The sequence below is a fragment of the Curcuma longa genome, chromosome 15, assembly GCF_044706935.1.
Source record: "Curcuma longa cultivar G26 ecotype Majalengka, Jawa Barat chromosome 15, ITB_CL_G26_1.1, whole genome shotgun sequence".
Classification (NCBI taxonomy): domain Eukaryota; kingdom Viridiplantae; phylum Streptophyta; class Magnoliopsida; order Zingiberales; family Zingiberaceae; genus Curcuma; species Curcuma longa.
The window spans coordinates 6,305,588-6,320,410 of NC_133875.1; the positions used below are offsets into that span (position 1 = coordinate 6,305,588).

The window sequence follows — 14,823 nt, forward strand, 5'->3', positions numbered from 1 at the left end:
GGACACGTAGCAAACGTGCAACGCCAAACAATAGATAACAAGAACATTTATAGTCTGCACACAATTTGCACTAGTGAGTTGAGGAAACCAATTAAACATGGCAATTCTACAAGCAAGGAGGAAAGAAAAGGTGCTTAGCATTGACCAAATGAATTCCAGAAGGAAATGATCTTGTAAAAGCAATAAATTTTCAGACTCACAATTGCACAGAAGAAATCAAACTGAAGAGAGTAGTAGCAAATGTTAAAGTACAATCTTTCTTGGAGAAGGCCACAAAACATGACCTGCCATCAATGAGAGCATGACTCTTAACCAGTAACAAATTCAACTCAGACCTTGGAAATGCTCATACTCTGAAGCAAAAACATGGCATCCAGGCCCTAAACAAATTCATCACAAGAACTCCTTTCCATTGGGTTGCATTAAGCAACAACATAGTGTCATCTTTCCTTAAAGGCCTTACTCTATTGGTCCCACTTTGACGGACTGGACTGGACTGGACTCGACTGACCTGACCCCCTGACCTCAACCTCAAACTTTGACCCCCTGACGCGACTTGCCCGACGAGGATGCTGAACTGGAACCATCTCCAGCTACTGAGACATGATCACTGCACCTCCATAGAATACCACCTGCAATGTAGAAATTCTTATTTGCATATTTAAATTATAGATCTGTTCTGATAGTAGGGACCAGTGGGTTATTGTAACAATTATCATTCACGTAATTTGAAAACATTAGGAATCAACTTCCTACCGTTGTTTAACTGAAGTTGAACCCTCCATGAGGAACTTCGTTTTGGTCGCTGTTCCCGAAATGGAATCCAGTTTGAGCAGCATCAGCTGCAGGCATTGCTGCTTCTTCTTCCTCCTCCAACCAGTAAGTTTCAAGAATATTCACAGCTTTCTCATAAATTTCAGTATTATCATGGCTCTGAAGATTCTCAATCTTCTCCAAGCCCTCTGCTTCGTCAATCATCTGAGCATATAAATTGACATCGCCACTAGCACCTGAGTTCTTCTCCACTTCGCCGACCTTCAAGATATTTTCAAGCCCTTCCAGGCAAACAGTGACGATTCTTGGATCAGGGCACACGAGTAGGTCACATAAGGGCTGGATACAGCCCTGACTAACCAAGTACCTGCTCAAACAACAAAATTTTAGTTGACCAGGGTAAATTCAACAGTTCAGTAACTGCAAGTAACAAGGTGAAAATGAAAAAAATAGCAATTACATACTTTATCTGCTCGTGTGTACCACCCGAAGTGGCATTAGAGATGGCCCATGCTGCCTCTTTCTTGATATCAAACTCTGCAGTTTGCATTATATTCACAAGGGGACCAATGATACCAGCAGCTATGACAACCTGCAACATTTCATAAATGTTTTTATTACTGTAAAAATAAAGGGGAAGAAATTTCTAAATATTTAGCCAATTGCACTAACAAATGAGAACTTCTTAGGTTAAAGTTAACAATTAAAGAAAAAAAAAAAGATGCCATGAATAGTAGAGATTAGTCTCTCAAGCAAACTAGTGGAATGCACCAACACGTTAGATAAGTAGTAGTTATAATTCTAGGGACACTCCAATGGAAAAAATCTATCTTAGGCCCCCTATTTAATTAAGGATAAGGTAAAAAACAATTAGAACAGAAAAAAAAGACTTCTAATTACAAGCAAAAAACACTGGAGAATCTTTGTTTGCAAAATTGATGAATTCACATGCATTATATCCATCATAGGGGACATTATCTTTGAAATACAAGGATGAAAGCAGCTGCATCATTGTTTTCAAACTGTTGGTGAACCCTTATAAACATGCATTCAATGATTTACCATTTTTTATTCTCATAAAATTCACCTGTATTTGTTCCTTGTTTCCAGCTGTGATGTTTGATATGGTCCAACAAGCTTCCTTTTTTATGCTTTTTTTGTGATTGTGAGTCAAGAGGTTGAGGAGGCAAGGAAGAGCATTCTGATTAATCACATACTGGAAACAAAAAAAAAAACAATTAAAATCAAGATGACATATAGCAAAAAGTCAAAGATATATTTTATGACATGGGGAGAAAAAAAACATAGTCAAATAGCAAACAATATGCATGCTTTTAAATGATCCATCAAACACCATGAATAGACAAATGATCATATGTGGAAACTCATTGGAACATGAGAATAAATCTAAGTGAATTACAAATACTGCTAATTATATTTGAAGCAGTTAAATACTATGCAGATATTGTACAAATTCTGTCATTTACTCCTTGAAGAAAGAATTTAAATATTTAAGTTATTGGTGCACTTGTTGTGATGAACTCATGATGGAAGAACACATGTATTTTGAAGCATACCTTTTTGATGTTATATTTTTATATGAATTAGCTTATCAGGCATGAACATAAGCATATAAATTTATTGACAAGCTCAAGTGTTTGAATATATAATCACATATCTAGTACGAGGCAGCACACAACATAACAAATTTATTATGGATTCCATTTTTTAAAAATTGCAGTCTTGGGGAATCCACCAGGTTCATTATGTAGATAATTATATATTTCAATAAAATAAACCAATATAACTCTGAGAAATAAAGTCAGAAGGGAAAATTGGATAATGGATATCAGAGTAAAAGAAAAATGAATCGTAGTTATGAAATGTCAGGCATGCCCCATAAATAAACACGGTTCTGTTGCATCCTAACTCACTAGTACGGATAACTCACGTCAGTAACAAGAGCAAAAGATGAAGTCCACAAGGAAACAAATCGAGTAGAATAAAAAGGGAAATCCGGTGCACGAAGCTCCAGCCAATGCAGAATCAAAGAGAAGGGTCTATTGTACGCTGTCTTACCTTGCTTTGCAAGAGACTATTTCTAAGTCACATGACAGCAACTTTACCGTTGTGCCAAGGCTCTCCTTCAAACAAATCAAGTAAAATAACTTCATAAAACCAACGATGGTAATTTAACATACCTGTGTCTGCACATCATCTCCCGTCACAATGTTACCCACAGTGCGAAGGGCTGGAATAAGCACAGAAGGTGATGGATGGCTGCCATAAACTTAAATGAATTAAGCATTTAGAGATACAAAAAAGTGATGCAAATGAACAAGGTCAATGCTTCCATACAGTAGTAGTTCTACAAGACGAGGACAGACACCAGCCTCAAGTACAGCTTGTATTTTCTCATTGCTGCCATCAGACAAATAAGACAATGCCCAGCATGCATCTGTAAGCACTTCCTCATCATTGGAATGAATTAATCGCTCAAGGACCGGGAGAGCAGCCTTAACCTGATCAAAATGCATGGAAGAAAATAGTATAAGCACCAAATGTATATGAGAATATAATCAAAAGACTAACTGAGATTTTAAAAAAATATATACGTTTTCAAAATCTGGTTGTGGCTTCCCTCTGCAGAAATTAGAAAGAGTCCATGTGGCGTTCCTTAACATGGAGAGTTTTGCATGCTCATTCAGCTGTAGCAGGAGAGGAAATAGTGCTCCATTGGCGAGGACAAAATCTCTGTATTTCGGAGAATCACCAGCTACATTCCCCAACGCCCATACCGCCTAGATAAGATATAGTGCATTAGCTAAACTATTCATAACAAAACACACAAATCTATCAATGAAACACCAATCTGCAAAAGTACATACCTGCTCACGGACATCTTCACTCAGGGAATTGAGAAGTTTAACGAATATCTGGACTGCTCCACTATCTATTACAACCCTTGTGTGATCGGAAGTTCCAGAGGCGATATTGGTGAGAGCCCAAGCAGCTTCAAACTACAGCATGCAAACAAAAAAAAAACTGTCATATAAGCTTGAATTAACAAAGAAAAAGAAAACATTAATTCAATATGACAGGGAAGCACACTGACCTGAAGTTGAGGATAATCTTCCCTCGTGAGGAATTCAACAAATCGAGGAACTACCCCAGATTGTATCACCTCTTCGATTGGAGGGCTTCTTTCTGACGAGATAAATACCAGGTAAAAACAAAATTAATTATTCAGAATGGTCAACTTATCGAACTAAAGACGAAAGCGATACATCACAACAAAATGAATGATCAACAAATACCTATTGATAGTAATTTACGAAAGTGCGTAACTGCCTCCAATTGCATAGAAGTGTCATCAGAATGAGCACCTGCGACCAACGCCGGAAGATTTTCTAACTGCAAATCATCAAATCAAACAAATTAACAAATCCCGATTTCCATAACCAATACCCTAACCCTATCACCATCCATCCAACCAATCCGGATTAAGACACAACAGAAAGTCGATCTAAGAATCCAAATGGAACTTTAAAATAATAAAAAAAAAATCATAGGAAGAAAGATCACCTTCTTCTCCACCGGAGAGGTGTGGACCGGCTGAGGAAACGACTGGGACATCATCCCCTCCCGCCGCTTCTTCTGCAGGCTTTCCTCCCGACGATTCTTTCGGATTTCAACCATGTTGTCCTCCCTGCGGCGCCGCCCCTCCTCAGCGTCGACGGCCACCTTGTACTTATTCCGGCGTACCTCCGCCCTCTCGCTCGGCCTCAGCGACATCTCGCTCTGCTTCTACTCCCCCCGCCGACACGAAGCAAGAGATCGAGCGAGAATGGCGATCCCGAAGATCTCACGAAACTTGAAGAGAGAAGATGCGGTCGAGAAAGGGATTCTTTTATAGAGCGGAAGAAATGTGTGCGCACCGAACGGGCACAACGAAACCCTAGATTGGAGAAAAAAATTGAAACAAATCTACTCCAAAAATTACCCTCCTCGAATTCTGCGGGCCCCGTTTCATCTAAGGAAGGTAAAGATAGGGATAGCTTCGAACAAGTCCGTGCGAAAAACGAATTATGGCGAGTAGAGCGGCTAGTCACGAAATGCGATTTAATTAAAGTGATCCGTACTACGTGGCGATCTGTTATTGGATGTATTTGTAATTTTAATTGTGCCACGTGTAATTAGGTCGCTGGTATATAGAATCTACAGGAGCAGAGGAACGCTGTGATGACGTGGTCGGATACGATACGGTACGTTAACCGCGGGGCAAGTTTAAATTTCAATTTAATCAGAAGTCTTTTAAATCACATCAAATTACGAGACTGCCACTCCTCTGACAAATTGCCTATGCATTTCCACCGTCAGATTCAAATGATTCTAGGTTCATCGAACCGTCCATTCAAACTTCAAGGGTAAAATAGTAAGATAATCTATGTATTCATATTAAATTGGCCATTAAAAACTGCTAATAATATATGTAAAGAGTAATTTCTATAAATACAAAAATATATTCAAAAACATTTTAAAAGATTTATGAATCTAAATATAAAATTCTGTTAAAAAGTTAAGTATCACGATTTATTTAAATATTATATAGGTATATATTTTAAAACAATATTTTATCATTTTTTTTCAAATACTGAACCTGATTCCTAAAATACTTTTATAATTAAACAAATCCAAAACTTTTAAAAAATATTTTTGAGAAACTTTCTGTGATCAAACTTAAAGACACGGTTATTAGAGTGCATTTAATTTAAATTATCATGTATAAAATATTGTTTAATAATATTTAATTTAGAAGGAATAAAATATAATCAATTTAATAATTATCATATTCAATTTATTTTTAAAATAAATTAAATTAATAATATTAATAATGATAATAAATTGATATATAATATATATATTAATTTATTTATAATTTTTAAATATTTATATATATATATGTATATTAATAAAATAATTTTTTAAATTATCTCTTTTAAAATTTATAATTATTTAAATTAAAAATTAACTCAATTTCAATTAATTTTTATTATACATTTAAATTAATACAATTCTAAAATCAAAAGTTAATCATAAAAAAAATTATTAACCTAGAATCATTAAAAAATCTTATGCTACCCAATCATATTCAATTTATAAGTTATTTGATGATGTTTTATTAATATTGGATGTTGTATTATTTTAGAATAGAACGTAATCTAAATCAAATAAAGTTATAGTTGATAAACTTGAACAGATAACTAAAATTATCAATGATAATCCTGAACCAAAATACTTTTATATTATAAATGTTGATATAGTTTTTAATTATAAATGCAATAATAATTTTATATTTGTTTTTTTAATGTATTGATCTTCAAAAATGAATAATAGAGTTATAAAATAATAATTAAAATCATATTATCATTTTAGTCATCAAAAATCTTAAGTTAAAACATCATGAAAACAAATGACGCATAACGAGTATAGAAACATGGATGAGAAACATTAATAATTATTTTTAATGAAAATACATAAATTTATCAAACATTAATTCTAATAAAAACTTTAATTGGAATAATATCTAATTCGACATTAATTTTCAACAGCTGCCAACCACAAAATTAAGTTCTCTCTCTAAAACAATGAACGATAAAATAAGAAATTTACGAGAGAGAGAGAGAATCTAATGGACGTCCACCATTCGTGGGAGACGGCTATAATTGTCAACTCATCAGAACCATGGCAATAAGCCGTTGACCAAAAGGTCAACTCTCCTCTTCCTCCTCCCAAATAATCGGAGAAACAAACGAGGACCTTCTATTCTGACCTGTGGCTCTCCAACTTCTGCTCGCCCACTCATCTCCTTTAAATCCACCGCTCTCTGTTCCCTCCCTCCAAGCTCCATCCCATTCCTTTCGAATCTCTCCGGCAGCCGCAAAGATGGCTGAGCAAGGGAAGAGTAAGAAGATGTTTGTAGTCGCAGGCTCCTCCATCGTCCTCGTCGCTTGCGTGTTCGCCGTCACGGTTGGCGTCTCACGGCATGGCGCGGGCAGTTCCTCCGGCGGTGGCGACGACGCCACCATTCAGACGACCTCGAAGTCGATCCAGTCGTTCTGCCAGCCGACCGACTACAAGGAGGAGTGCGAGAGCTCGCTTATCGCCGGCGGCGCCGACAACCATACGGACCCCAAGAGGCTTGTCCAGATGATCTTCGACGCGACGATCGAGCGGGTCCGCGAAGGCATCAACCACTCCGCCCTGCTCCAGAAGGCGGCGGCGGACCCGCTGACGAAAAAGGCGCTCGAAGCCTGCGACGAGCTGCTCGACTACGCCATCGACGACCTTCGGAACTCCGTCGAGAAGTTCGTCGGCATGGACATGAGCAGGGTCGGCGAGGCCGTGGACGACCTCAGGGTCTGGCTCAGCGCCGCCATCACTTATCAACAGACGTGCCTCGAAGGCTTCGAGAACACGACGGGGGACACGGCGGAGTCGATGGCAAAAGCCCTCAACAGCTCCGCCGCACTCACCAGCAACACGCTCGCCATCGTCGACGAGATCTCCTCCGTGCTCAATTCCTTCCAGATCGCCCCGCTCAACCGAAGACTGTTCTCGTCGGAGGATGCGGAGCTCCCCGCGTGGGTCCACGGCGAGAAGCGCAGGCTGCTCGCGCTCTCGCCGGAGCAGATGGAGCCGAACGTGACGGTGGCGCAAGACGGCAGCGGCCAGTTCAAGACCATTACGGAAGCAGTCGCCGCAGCGCCAGAGAATTCCAAGCAAATGTTCGTGATCTACGTCAAAGAAGGCGTGTACAAGGAATACGTGACGGTGGACCGGAAGAAGACGAACTTGGTGATGATCGGCGACGGCGCCACCAAGACAAAGATCACCGGAAACTTGAACTTCGTCGACGGCACGCCGACCTTCAAAACCGCCACGCTCGGTAATTAACAAGCTCGATCGAAGTTAGTATCCAACTTCCTGATCCGTCGTGTTGATTCGGACGCTGCAGGGGTGGTCGGAGACGGGTTCATGATGAGGGATTTCGGGGTGGAGAACTCGGCGGGGGCGGCGAAGCACCAGGCGGTGGCGCTGAGGGTGCAGTCCGACAAATCGGTGTTCTACCGCTGCCAGATGGACGGATACCAGGACACGCTCTACGCCCACACCAAGAGGCAGTTCTACCGCGAATGCACCATCTCCGGCACCATCGACTTCCTCTTCGGCGACTCCCCGACCATCTTCCAGAACTGCCTCCTCCTCGTCCGGCGCCCCCTCGACAACCAGCAGTGCATCTGCACGGCGCAGGGGCGGAAGGACCGCCGCGAGGCCACCGCCATCGTGCTCCACAACTGCACCATCAGCGCCGACGAGTCGCTGAAGCCGGAGCAGGGGAGGTTCAAGGTCTACCTGGGGCGGCCATGGAAGGAGTACTCGCGCACGCTCATCGTGCAGTCGCAGATCGACGACGTCATCGATCCCGCGGGGTGGATGCCGTGGCTCGGCGATTTCGGCCTGAGCACCTGCTTCTACGCCGAGGTCGACAACCGCGGCCCCGGCAGCGCCACCGCCAACAGGGCAACCTGGAGGGGCGTCAAGAAGGTCGACCTCGTCCACGCAGAAATGTTCACGGTGAACAAGTTCATCCAGGGCAGCACCTGGCTGCCGGCCACCGGCGTCCCTTTCACGCCGGGATTGCTGTAGGATCGATCGGTTACTGGCACATGCAATTTTGGCTTACAGAACGATGAGGATCGAACCTCAAAAACTGCAACTTTCCTCTTTTTTTTTTTTGTTTTTGTTTTGTTTATTTTTTATTTTATCGCGATCTGAACTTGTAATCTCACAGGTTTAGATTGGAGGTGAGCTTCTGTAAACTGAAATCTGATGATTGAAGCGAAATGAATCGATCAAATAAAAGTTGAATTTAAACTTTTGCTCAATTGATCCTCTCTCAATATCCATGAATAAATAAGAAAAGACCTTCTAATACTCTTCCATTCTTCAAACATCAAAAGTTTTTCTTAATAAAAAAACTTCTTTTATGCAGAATACGAGTGATATGAAACACGATTGGGGATGTAAGATCTTATAGATTTTTGTTCTATTGTTATTTATTTATGGAGCAAATTACTTAATTCAAGTAATTTACTTGGCTATCAATTATCAAAATATTTTTTTATTAAATAAACTAAAAAATTTTCAGAATTAGAAAACTAAAATGGAAAAAAATAAAACCGATGCAAAGCCTTAAAATTTTTAACACGACTAATTAAAACCAACCCACAAATATATACTAATGTATAAATAGTCTCTCAAACACGATAAAAAATAGATTCAGTTATTAGTCATATGATAAGGTGAAAATTATAGTCGATCCATGGAATTTATTTTAGTAGTTAATTAGCATGATTAATTAAAATTATTAATTAATATTTGAAAATTATAATGATCAAATTAATTTGATAGTTAAATAACAATCAACTAAAATTTTTAATTATAAATTAATAACTAATTAAAATATTAGTTACTAATATAATTATCAAAAATAATTTCATTTATGATCGAAAATTATAATCGAATATAAGTTAACGATGAAATTTATTTTGATTATTAATTAATATAAAATAACGACCACTTAATAATTATAATTATTAAATTAATTATCGATTATAATTTTTTATCATAACTTAATAACAGAATTATTTTCGATTGTTATATTAGACATCAATTAAATTTATGATTGTAAATTAATAATAGATTTTATAATCAATCGTTGAAATAAATGGATTATAAATTTCATCGTTAAATTAACGATCAATTATAAAATTTATTATTAAATAAATGATCGATTTTGAAATTAATATTTAATTAGCAAATGATTTTAAAATCGATGATTAATTAATGATAAATAAATTTTTAATAATTAGTTAATCATAGTACAATCCAACTCAATTTCTGGATCCTTAAGGAGTTCTCTGAATCCGAGTCTGACTTTCATCAAATATCTAAGACGGGAATTTAACTTTGCCAAAATATTATTTTTTAAAAATAAATGCATTGAAATACTAGAAAAATTTTGAGAAAAAAATTAAAAAAAACATATTAAGATGATAAATAAATATTTTGAATACTAACTTTTTAAATTTAAAATGGTACTGGAATTTTGACACTCAGTAAACATTAGAAAAATGGTATCGAGCAAATGTCTGGATTCCAACCACTACCAAAAAATTTTCTTACAGATTGAATGAAGAAATTTACCTGTACAAGAATCCACATTACCATCTCTAATTCCAACCCTTTTTCCATTTAGAACTACCAAAGATGATGAACAAGCATGGACTCAATGATCAATGGAAGAAAAGGATCTTCATTGTTGGGATTTATTGAGGGAGCAAGAATCAGCAAACAATGGCAACAAGGCTCAAGTTTCACGATTGTACACGAGGCCTGAAACAAATATCGATCGCAACCGCAGAGGCAAGTGTTCATCAAGCTTCTGCAATGGCGGTGAAGTCGTCCAGAGAGAAGCAGAAGAGGGAGGAGTTTGAAGTGAGGTTGGAGCATGGATTAGGAAAGACTGATTCTGAGTATCCTGAAACATTTGAACAAGACCAAGAGAAGGAGAGATCATGGTCTGAGGAGATTGACAGTGTGATGTTTGCAAGACAAATAGCAGTGAAGGGATCATTGTCGATTCCGGAAAAGAATCCGGCTGTCGATATGTTGGTGCCAACCACATTTTTTAGGGTAATTTGTTGGATCACTGGGAGGGCATCTGGGTCGTACTGATCGTCGGGATGGCTACTAGAGTTGCCAGTGAACCAAAATGCCTCGTGCACATTCTCCATTTCCACATTCGATATGACAATGCTTGTTATGAAGCCACCGCGCCCGGGGGCGGTTTCGAAGCTGATGCCGGTGAAAGAGTTGTCAATGTGGAGGTGCTCGGCATATATCTGTGAGATTCCACCGGACATCTCACTGCCGAAAGCGAGTCCTGAGCCGAATGGTGCCTGCAAATGGACCCTCCTGATATGGATATTGGTTGAAGGTCTATCGAAAACGATACCATAATTGTCCCAACCACTTTTAAGAGCAATAGCATCCTGGCCAACTTCAATACTACAGTCTTCAATGCACAAATTTGAGCAGGAATCTGAAGCAAGGAGGCGAAAATTGCATGAGCTAAATTGGGACAAAAGTATCAGTTCAAGACAATTGATGTTTTAGTTAAATGTTCAGTAACATGTTTGATTCGAGTAAACGAGACGATCTCGGTTCTAAATTATATCAACTTCAAGAGAAAAATGCCATTCTTTTAGATACTTTTCTAACAAATAATGAAGAAAGTGAACCAGGATTATTACCTGGAACTATGCCATTTGTAAATGGAGAATCAAATGAAGCATAAACTGTTATGTTCTGGATATCGATTTTACTGCATTGTACATGAAAACCAAGTAGAAACTTGTGTTCAGAATTCAAATTTCACGGGATGATTTCCACCTAAATTGTACTCGAAGAGGCTGGAAAAACAAGTCGAAACTTGACTTCTACAACATACCTGCAGTAGACTGGATGGATGCTCCACGCAGGAGAATTCAAGAAGGTTAAATTTGAAACGACGATATCAGTAGAGTTCACGAGTTCAAGAACATGAGGCCGGCTATAATTCAAAGTCCGGGAGTTGAACCACTCCCACCAAACAAGACCTTGCCCATCAATAGTTCCGTCATCACCTGCTCAACATGCAACAAAGGATGTTATACTGAAAAAGCATATGACTAATTGAGCTAAACACAGATTTACAACCGATAAGAAATCAAAGAATCCATGCCTGTTATCACTACGTCGGTCAAGTTATATCCATTTATCAAGCTACGATACCGCTGACCTGGAAGATCTTGCCCCTGACCATAGGAGGGTAATGGTTCTACGATAGGCCATTGAGACGAATCCTGTGAGTGAAAAGGAAAAGTCTTAACTGATACATATTCAACAGCCCTAAACTATCTTAAATGGCACAAATCTAACATGATACAAAAGCATGGTGTCCTTGAATGCTAATAATGTACATTACTCCCCTCGTCAAGATATCGACTTGTACTTACAAAAACAACTTTGTAAATGTACAGATATATACTAAATCGATAAAATGTGTGGGAGTATTAGTTGAGACCTGACTTCCAATAATCACTGCATCCTTCTCCAAGAAGAGAGTAAGGTGACTGGTTAGGTTGAAGCTTCCGGTGAGCCATTTCCCTTTCGGAACATAGAGCTGAGCTCCTCCTTTATCGGCGAACGACCTCAAATAAAAGATGGCATTTTGGAAGGCCACCGTGTTCAAGGTTACACCGTCTCCGATCGCCCCAAATTCTGTTATGGTGACACTATGCGGTCTCGGATTCAAGCTTCGTTTGTAATTGCAGTAGCCACGGGCATCACTTCTGATGCCCCTGTCGGCATCGACAACAACTAGGAGAAGAATCACAAATGCCTAAAGGCACAAAGAGCTATTAGCATGTGTTCATTCACAGCAATTCAATATCGATATCAGAAAATGCGAAAGCAAGACTAATCAAGAACAGAAACAATAGTGGTTCTTAGACAATAACATAGAAGATGGATCTAATCTTCTGAGGGAGCACAAGGAAGTAAATTCCTCAAAATCCTTGCATTTTCAATAATTCCACCAACAGAGATCTTGGCATTGACCAAGTAACAGTATCAGTTCCTGAACAGAATAAAAAAAAGGATGAACCAGTGGATCTCAGCTACTTCATACTAGGGAGGATCCAAAAACCCTAGGAGAAAAAAGAAACACAGATGATCCAAATGGCCACTTTCTCAATGCTACTCCAAAAGAACTTTGCCCACACAAAGGGGATCGGAGAAGGAACAAGAACCTCCCAAACACTCAAAATTCACAAACCCATCAAACTCAACACCATTCCAACACCCAGCAGTTGAAATTAACCAAAGAACAAAAAAAAAGAAAGAAAGAAAGAAAGACAAACACAAAAACGTACTTACTAGCCTCTTCATGAGCCCCTTCGAAGAAAGGGGCAGCAGCAGAAGGCCCGCACACCGAAGTGCTGCTGCAACTGCACAAGCCTGGAGAAGAGGAGGAGAGAGAAGAAGCACAAGAACAAGGGAACTCAACTCAACTCAACTCAACTCGCTGGTTTATAGATTAGACCCCTCGAAAAGAAATATAGAAAAAACCAGGGGGGGAAAAGGTAAAAAGGAAAATCCAAGCGTAGATTTACCCAACGCTTAGATCCGATTGAGGCCGCAACAGGATGATGTGGACAAGAGAGAGTGGTGGGTGCTCTCTGGTGGGTCCCCTCCCTTGTCGGTGCCTGGCCAAATTATTCCCCCTCAAATAATGCACGTTACAGTAAGAAAACAAAAACAAAAGGAAAAAAAAATGGAAGAAAAAGGAGGAAATTTAATATTATCAAAACAAGCAGGTGCCAACTCATGATGGCCTTTCTGTGGGCTCGTCCTCTTAAATACTTGCGAAATTATGGACATGAGTAATTAATTTATCGATTTTGAAAAAAAAAATTTTAATTCCTGTTTTTTTTTAAAAAAAAAAACGGATTAAAATGATAATGTGAATGGGATTCGAAGGACATTGACTAGGCCAGTCGAGAGCGCGGGGAAGGTCGGTGGGGGCCAGTTGGGCTCGTGGGACTGCGTGTCCCATGTGGTTTGACAGGGAGGCGGCGGGCCCACCTTCGAGTTGAGCCGGACACCGACCGGTTCGACTTGAATCAGACCTCAAATCCAATAAAATCATTAAATGATTAAAGTTTGTTTTTATTTTCTAAATTTTATTTTTAATATTTTTTGAGTTAGGTGTATAAAAAATAGGCGAACTATTTAAAATGTTTAATCTTTCCACTTGACTTTTGAAATTTTTTACCGAAGTGGCGTTTTCCTCTTGAGGTTTCTTCGGATTTTAATTTTAGTAATAAAATTTGATTTTAACCCTCATAGTTATATAATTTTACTATTTTATCTGGTGCGATAAATATTTTACCTTTAATTCCATTTTACATAATTTCATCTCAAGAGTCTTACATCACCATTTAATATTTTTTTCAATTTTTCATAATCTTTTTATTTTTATTTCACCTTTAAACAAATTTTGTCCTTCACTTTACTTTAAAATTCAAATACCATTATAATAATTATAATCTAATCACGTAGGCATCTAGTTTTTTTTTTTTGCCTTTTAATTTTTTTAAAAAAAATTATTTTACCTTACGAGTATATTTAATTTTATTACTGAATTTCACTTTACGTCCCAATATCTGTCCTGGTATCCATTTAGACGGTCACGTTCTAATATCCATCTACATGGCATTGTTCTCTAGTAACATGAAGATTGCTCTTATGCTCTGATACGGCAAGATGGTAAAAGATGTACTAAGTTCCTTATTCAATTTAAATGAGAATTTAAATTTCATTTAGGTATTATATTCGAAGAGTTTGAAAAATTTATGATATGCTAGGGCTCATCTGTACTTATCTATTTACTTTGAGGGTCGATAAAAATTTTTATGAGATCAGACCGATTATTTCTAGGATTAATCGGATCGTAAAAATTAAATATCTGAATTATCAACTAAATAAATAAATAAAATTTAATATTTGATCGAGGATCATATTTAAGTTTTGCTCAATTAATATGGAAAGTAAATGACATTTTCTTTGATTCGTTTATCGTTTAAATTTGGAGCACAATTATGCATACTCATAAGTTGACTTTTAATATATTCACCCTATTTAAAGTTTTAAAGCTCGATCTTCTTATATATTACCTTTATGAGTACTCTTTATCATTGTATTAGACCTATGGGGCAAGTTTATATATATAGTGAAGCAGAGCTTATGCATACTCAAAGGTCAACCTCTAGAATATTTATCCATATTAAAATTAAAATCCTAATTTTTTATTTATTTTTAAAAATATTTTACCACTACATCACACGGGAACAATTAATGCCTAGTTGATCCAACTTGTGA

General features: G+C 38.0%; 2 protein-coding genes and 1 pseudogene across 2 annotated transcripts; 1 reads left to right on the forward strand and 2 right to left on the reverse strand.

Annotated features, from left to right (window-relative positions):
• Positions 1-202: 202 nt before the first annotated feature.
• LOC141846045 (importin subunit alpha-1b-like) lies at positions 203-4,652 on the reverse strand. The gene is made up of 11 exons (XM_074734031.1): positions 4,360-4,652; positions 4,092-4,188; positions 3,890-3,981; positions 3,663-3,794; positions 3,390-3,575; positions 3,133-3,296; positions 2,976-3,054; positions 1,862-1,990; positions 1,239-1,366; positions 757-1,141; positions 203-632 (listed from the first exon to the last, which is right to left on the reverse strand). The coding sequence occupies exons 1-10, from the start codon at positions 4,567-4,569 to the stop codon at positions 763-765; spliced, it is 1,596 nt and encodes a 531-aa protein (XP_074590132.1). The 5' UTR covers positions 4,570-4,652; the 3' UTR covers positions 203-632; positions 757-762.
• A 2,068-nt stretch (positions 4,653-6,720) lies between these two features.
• On the forward strand, positions 6,721-8,841 carry LOC141845923 (putative pectinesterase/pectinesterase inhibitor 21; annotated as a pseudogene).
• Positions 8,842-9,977: 1,136 nt separating this feature from the next.
• Positions 9,978-12,900, reverse strand: LOC141846194 (putative polygalacturonase). Its single transcript, XM_074734193.1, has 6 exons — positions 12,820-12,900; positions 11,966-12,283; positions 11,624-11,744; positions 11,351-11,525; positions 11,154-11,224; positions 9,978-10,942 (listed from the first exon to the last, which is right to left on the reverse strand). Exons 1-6 carry the CDS (start codon positions 12,829-12,831, stop codon positions 10,275-10,277), a joined length of 1,365 nt encoding a protein of 454 aa, XP_074590294.1. The 5' UTR covers positions 12,832-12,900; the 3' UTR covers positions 9,978-10,274.
• Between the last annotated feature and the right edge of the window lie 1,923 nt (positions 12,901-14,823).

What these genes read in the sequence shown, in the direction of transcription:
- LOC141846045 (XM_074734031.1), bottom strand. Translation starts at nt 4,569, where the DNA reads ATGTCGCTGAGGCCGAGCGAGAGGGCGGAGGTACGCCGGAATAAGTAC. An exon ending in TCGTAAATTACTATCAATAG is followed by an intron (nt 3,982 to 4,091) that starts GTATTTGTTGAT and finishes TTATCTCGTCAG; the next exon opens with AAAGAAGCCCTCCAATCGAA. An exon ending in GTGAAGATGTCCGTGAGCAG is followed by an intron (nt 3,576 to 3,662) that starts GTATGTACTTTT and finishes TATCTTATCTAG; the next exon opens with GCGGTATGGGCGTTGGGGAA.
- LOC141846194 (XM_074734193.1), bottom strand. An exon ending in GACCGACGTAGTGATAACAG is followed by an intron (nt 11,526 to 11,623) that starts GCATGGATTCTT and finishes CATGTTGAGCAG; the next exon opens with GTGATGACGGAACTATTGAT. An exon ending in TACAAATGGCATAGTTCCAG is followed by an intron (nt 10,943 to 11,153) that starts GTAATAATCCTG and finishes TCCTTGCTTCAG; the next exon opens with ATTCCTGCTCAAATTTGTGC.